Source organism: Prunus persica, chromosome G4 (genome assembly GCF_000346465.2).
Source record: "Prunus persica cultivar Lovell chromosome G4, Prunus_persica_NCBIv2, whole genome shotgun sequence".
Lineage (NCBI taxonomy): Eukaryota > Viridiplantae > Streptophyta > Magnoliopsida > Rosales > Rosaceae > Prunus > Prunus persica.
The window spans coordinates 13816744-13823347 of record NC_034012.1 but is presented as its reverse complement, the minus strand read 5'-3'; the positions used below and the strand labels follow the sequence as shown (position 1 = coordinate 13823347).

Genomic DNA, 6604 nt, shown 5'->3' with positions numbered 1-6604 from the left:
TCAAGAGAGTAGCCGTCTCATCATGCATAATGGAATTGGAGATGGGGTGTCTCAGTTTTCATTCCTGCTACACCACCAAGTTTCTTATATGCCTATATACTGTCAAACAAAGTAGGGCAAATATTTAGTTATGCTCAGATTCACTCATATTATTATTCTTCTCCAATATGGAGGTAATTATACAAGTACAAAGATGTGTTAACCCTAAATAAAATAGGAAATATATCTAAATTATAATAGAAAGTAAATCTCTATTACAATAGGACTAAATAATAATTGGTAAGTAACTAAAATTCTAATAAAATAAGGAACCAAAATCCTAACTAAGTAAGAACTCGCCAACATATAAATGATCATAGTTCCATTTCCACTCCAGCCCTTTCTGATTGCATTCCCTTGAGAGCTATCAGGCTTGGCTTGTACTGCCTTGAAGTTAAATATTTCTTCCCATTCTCTAAATACATGACCTTACTTATCTGCCTCTCCATGTCACACAAAATAAATTTACTAGCTTTCCTATTAGGAAGATTCTGATCCTTTAAAAATTCCGACGGAACAGTGATCTGCTTTCTACTCCATTTGTGCTCCTTCACGTCCTCTAACACCAATATGTTAAGCTTTCCCTCTGCTATTTCTGCAAAAGCTACACATTGCTTCCAATAGCTAATCAAAACTTTAGGCAAATGTACTAAAAATCCCCGGGGCACCGTAGTAGTAGTGAAACATTCGTTCCAGATATCAAGAGATTGAATTTCCAGGCACGAATTGTTCCCGTCGACGATAAATATAACCAAATGACCAATCCCTTCTGCCTTGTTAGTTGCTTTCAGATATTTTAGGTTTATTGCTTTCTTGCTATGCTGTTGAGGCACATCTTGGTTAGGGCGCTTCAGAGGTCTCCATTGCTCATCCTTTCCAACAGTTATGACTTCAAAACCAGCTTCTCCAACACATACCACTTTACACTCATGAGTCGATGGATTAAAAACAAAGTCCATTATTTCTGCGCTTTCATGTGCATTAGGCAAGTAAAGTACTTGATGAGTTGCACGGTTTCTGATCCGGCAAACTTGAGAATTAAGACTCTTCTCCAAAAACAAGCCAGAACAAACCTTAAGGAACTTGAAATTTTCATCAATCACAGCTTCTAATATTTTAGTTTCATGTTTGATTAATGCACAGGAGTATTGCAGAGGACGGGCTCGATCCATGTGTTTTGCAATGAACTGGAGGTCTTGAATCAACGAAAACCATTGCTTGCAGACGCACCTGAACCTTAGCAAAGAGTCCACAGGCAAGCAGCTTAAAATCTCAGTGATGACATCAAAGGGAAGCTTTGATGCTTTTACGTGGTTCACTCTCCTCCTCTTATTTCTTTGGTAGGTCAACAGGTAGCAATGGAGAGGTTCTGTTCTCCTTTTATTTCTTTGGTAGCAATGCGCCATCTCCAACCTGTGTACCATAAAGTTATATGAAGTCATTTAGATGATATAATTTTTTTACTCGGTAGTTATTGATTTGAGGCATGAAATTTCTATTGATTATAATTATAACTGTTTTGAATGAACGATGATCAACGAGAGAGAAAGTATATTAACTTACTTGAACGCATTCTGATTTCTGATTTGGTTGATTTGTGCAAGTGTCGTCATCGAATGAAGACCTAAAAATTGAACAGTGTAGATCATGAGATATAACATAATGGATTGAATATGAATGAGTACTAATTTAATAGTTATATTAACAACTAACTGGTAAACAATCAACGCTCTTATTCATATGTATATGTCACCATGTTAATTTGAATATATATATATATATATATATATGCATTAATACTTTTTGACACAAACAGTAAACTACTCTAAATTAATCTAATCTTCGGGGAAGGGGGCTCGAATTTGGGTGTAAGTGGCAAGTTCACTGTTATGGCCAACTGGCCCAATCCACGTTTACCATATGCTTATTAATACTATGTTCCTCCTCGTCTTCCTAAGTTTGGCAAAATAGTTAGATTATCCAACGATTTTCGATTTAAATGAATTTTTGTGCTGTCATTAATCATTCAATGAGGACACAAAAATAAATAAACAGTTCAGATCATTGAGAGACTATGTATGAGAAAACAAAATAAGAACAAGAATAGCCACTTAATATTTTAGTCCCAAACCTGAGCTCGTAGCCAATATGATACAACTCTTGGACACTGTATCTTAAACCCGTGAAGATCACTCTCAAACCTTTTGGCTCTCACTATCTCTCTTCTGTGTTCTAAAACACCCAAACTTAAATCTCTGAATTTATAGGCTCCCAAAAAGTATACTAAAACAAGTCATCCAAATCCTATTGGTAAAAGAAAACCAAATCTTACTAAGATTGATATAACCAATTTTTAATAAGGAAATAAAAAACAAGTTACCCCAAAAGAAAACCTCCACTAAAGAAGTGGGCCCGAACGATATATTTACTTATCAGGAATTAATAAGAGAAGCCATAAATCAAGGAACTTAGATAGGGGAATAAGGGAATTGGAATAGGATTAACTACTCCCCCTTGTTAATCCCATTCATATTTTTTAAGGTATTTGATTACAGATTTAACATAGAATCTACATAATTTTTTGATTCCTTATGTGTTAGTAAATTTAATGGAAGTTAGGTTTTGGAATAACTCCAATACCCATGTTTTAGTAAACACAAGAGAAATAGGAATTGGAATCACTCCAATGGCCATTGATAAAAGGTGCATGCCCAAAGTTCTCTATTTAAAGTTTCTATAGTTTCTTTATGTATTAGTAAATGTAAGGGAAGTCAGATTTTGGAATAACTCAAAATACCTATATGTTTTAGTAAACACAAGAAAAACAGAAATTGGAATCAGTCCAATGATGAATCCTGATAAACGCTACCCAAAGTTCTCTTCTATAGTTTCCTTATCTTGTTTTATCTCGTTTTAATGATATGAGATAGACCGATAGAGTTTACTGTCATTCTCAAGTCCATAGGCTCATTCATCTCATAGTCCAAGCTGCCTATTTTGAAGCAAATTGAACTATATTGAGCAATAAAAAATGAAGAACAAACGACCCTTAACAAATATATTGTGTTTATTTGAATCCAGCAGAAGTAACCAAAAATTGGTTTAGCACACGTTGCTCTATTTTACAAGTTTATTATATTATTATAAATAATTACGAATAAAAAAAAGTTGATGGCTGCAGGCTAACAAAGTGGAAAGAAACAAAATTGCGCAGTCCGAAAATAATATTGGACACTTGAATTATAGATGGCAGGATATTTCTAGGTTGTCATCTTCTTGTTTGTTTCATATTTGACTTGAAAACTTTGATAATGTGTTTACTAATCAGGAATTGAATTCCATATATGGAGGATTGCTGTGTTTACTTTATATCGAAGAATTGAAAAGTAAGTGGGGGTCCACACAAAATTAGGAATTGAAGTCTTGATTTTGGAGGTATTCAATTTTTGGGTGGGAGGTGGTATTCTAATTCCTCGAGAACTAACCCATTAGAAATTCATCATTTTTACCAATTATATCCTCACACAATTTTTAAAATTCCAAATTTGTCATCTACTTTAACCTAACAACGAGGATATTTTAGTAATTAGTACCACTCTTACCCCAATTCCATATGATTTAGTAAACAACTTCAATAGGAATCCGGCATCTAACTCCCCTCAATCCATATGGTTTAGTAAACAACTTCAATAGGAATCCGGAATCTAATTCTCCTCAATTCAACTCCTCCTTATCAATTCAATTCATCCTCAATTCAATTCCTCCTAATCCAATTACGGATTAGTAAATATGCCATGAAAGGATTTTGGATCAATGAAGGATGACCAAGGAGACCAAAACAAGGGTGCTTGGTGCATCCTTCAATCATATCTATCGCGAGGCGAACTTCACGGTAGATGCTGTTGCAAATATGGGCCATGGGCTCAACCCTTCTAAGCTGTGGGAATCGGGCTTGCCTTTGAATTGTTCGGTTCCTTTCTTCTTCGACCTGTTTGGGCCTGCATGCTCGAGTGGTTTCTGTTTGTGATTTCCTTTTTTCTTATCCAAAAAAAAAGGGTGCTCGGTGCAATTTCAGTGATTTGGTTGCTTACAATTGGTTTGCTTTATGTTTGGTGCAATTTCAGTGATTTGGTTGCTTACAATTGGTTTGCTTTATGTTGCATTACCTCCAATATGAACCCTTTGGTACATGCAAGTGCGTACTTAATTTGCAATTGCAGCAGTAATATTTCTTTAGTTAGGCCATGGTTGTTAAATTTCAGAGAGACGGGTCGGCAACTCACTACTAGCAACACTAATAATAGGTGTAGAGTTTTATCACAAAAGGCCTCAATGATGTTAATAGTGGAACTATTCATTATATATTGTATTTTATTTAGTCAAGTTTCCGATGTGAGATTTATATTCTTCAACACACCCCTCACGTGGGACCACTATATAGTGGGCTACACGTAGAGTCAAGTCTACATCGGAGTCAATCATTTAAGCTACCACATATTGGGTAAGGGTAAAGGTCCAATTCAGGTTTAGTCAATCAATTCGCTCTGATACCATATTAAATTTCAGAGAGACAGGCCAGCGGCCTACTACCATTAACACCGATATTATCCCCAACTTAACCACTTACAAAGCCTAATAGGTGTGAGGTTTTATCACAAAAGGCCCCGGTGATATTAGTAATTGAACCATTCATTATATATTTTATTTTATTTAGTCAAGTTTCAGATGTGAGACTTATGGTGGTGATTGTTTTCTCCTTCTTTTGCTATAGCCATTGAATTGACTAATTTGAGAATGAAATTGAAGGGAAGCACCAGCTATTCAATTGGAATGGTACTGACCACAGTAGAAAGGATGATAAAGGCATTGGAGTGGAAGAGCCTCTCAAGTTTCTCTTCGGAAGACTAGCTAGAGGTTTGATTTACTTGCTTTCTAATACAGCATAAGTCTAACCAGCTGTTACGAAAAGGGGTTGACAGATCCAATACATGATTGCTGATTTTGTTTGTGTTAAGTCATGTAAGATTATGAAGATTAATGAATATGCATACTGCAGGGGAAGATTGAATACATCTCGAAACAACCGGATTTTCTTGCCACTCTGACCTTTACTCTGAAGTGTGTCTGGCTAATAAACCAGTTCTAATTGACAAGAATGCCTTAACAGTTTACATACCATCCAATCAAGCCCAAGATGAACACAAGGTTCAGCCATATGCAAGGAAAGAGGATCAGACTGCAATGAAGGCTGTGACTCGAGTGAAAATACTACATGGAAACACTAGTATTCCACCAGCTTGCAATTTTACTCACAAAGTCCCAGATGTGGTTTTTTCCTCTTGGGGCTTCACAGGAAATCTATTTCATGAGTTCAATGAATCCATCGTCCCCTTGTTCATCACGTCCCGGCACTTTCAATCCCACCTTCAGTTTGTCAGAACTGATTTGAAGTGTTGGTGGGTTAGCAAGTACGAATGCATTCTATCAACATTGTCCAGTTATGATGTTTATAAATCCAGTTGAGAATGCAAGTGTTCAGTGCTATCCTGGAGCTGTCATAGGGTCAAGTATATATATCATGACAACTTAGCTCTAAATTCTACAGAAATTCCTGGAGGTTAATGTTCGGGTTCAAGCAGTTCCTAAGAGAATCATACATGCTGAAAATGAAGGATGCATCGGATCAGAAGAATAAAAAACCAGCGCTAGTTCTCATATCTCGTCGCAAAACAAGGAAGTTTTTGAATGAAGATAAAATGGTGGAATGATGGAACAATTAGACTTTCAAGTCATCGCTGCAAAGCTTACCCACCCAGACATCAAATTTGGACATGTTTTCCGGATTGGTGAACTTGTGTAGTGTCATGGTTGGAGCTCATGGTGCTGGCCTTACAAATGCACTCTTCTTACCAGCCAGGGCATGCTGGTGCAAGTGGTACCACTGGGGCTAGATTGGCCTTCAGAAAACTATTATGGTGGACCGGCGAGTGAAATGGGATTGTGTTATTTGGAGTAGAAGATTAAACCAGAGGATAGTTCACGCATTATTATTGTCTATGGCCATGTGTATATTCTTGAAGGGCTATCAGGCTGCCAGGGCTGTGTATGTTGATGGGCAGAATCTCAAGGTTAATTTGGTGAGGTTCAGGGAAATGCTTATTGAAGCTATGAAACCTCTTGGAGGCTCCACCCCTTGAAATTGAAACCCTTACTTCGCAATTTGTATAAAATGTTAATAACATTTATTGTATATGTAGTTTACTGCTACAAATTGAATTAGACACAGCTTGATCAACATGAGCTCTTATGAATTGGCTATTTGGGATTCCCAGATTCAGATAAAGACCGAAAGAAAAGAAGAAAATGGAGACTAATGGGATACAAAGAATCAAATAAAAACATACACGAATTAACAACTACCAAAACCGGTCCAGGTCATCTGTAAACTACGGGCACAAATTGTGACCAGATGTTACAGGCTCAAATTCTAAGCAAGCATGGGAATGAAAGACAATAACTTCCCACAATCTGTGACTATTCTTGCAGGGCTGTTACATTTTTAAAG

General features: G+C 36.6%; 1 protein-coding gene across 1 annotated transcript; it reads right to left on the bottom strand.

Moving 5' to 3' along the window:
* Positions 354 to 2683, bottom strand: LOC18780870 (putative F-box protein At1g47790). The gene is made up of 3 exons (XM_007212872.2): positions 2680 to 2683; positions 1603 to 1663; positions 354 to 1452 (listed from the first exon to the last, which is right to left on the bottom strand). The coding sequence occupies exons 1-3, from the start codon at positions 2681 to 2683 to the stop codon at positions 354 to 356; spliced, it is 1164 nt and encodes a 387-aa protein (XP_007212934.2).

Excerpts from the sequence above, each read along its gene's own strand:
- LOC18780870 (XM_007212872.2), bottom strand. Across the intron at positions 1,453-1,602 it reads AGAAATCAGAATGCGTTCAA|GTTGGAGATGGCGCATTGCT; the intron begins GTAAGTTAATAT and ends TATGGTACACAG.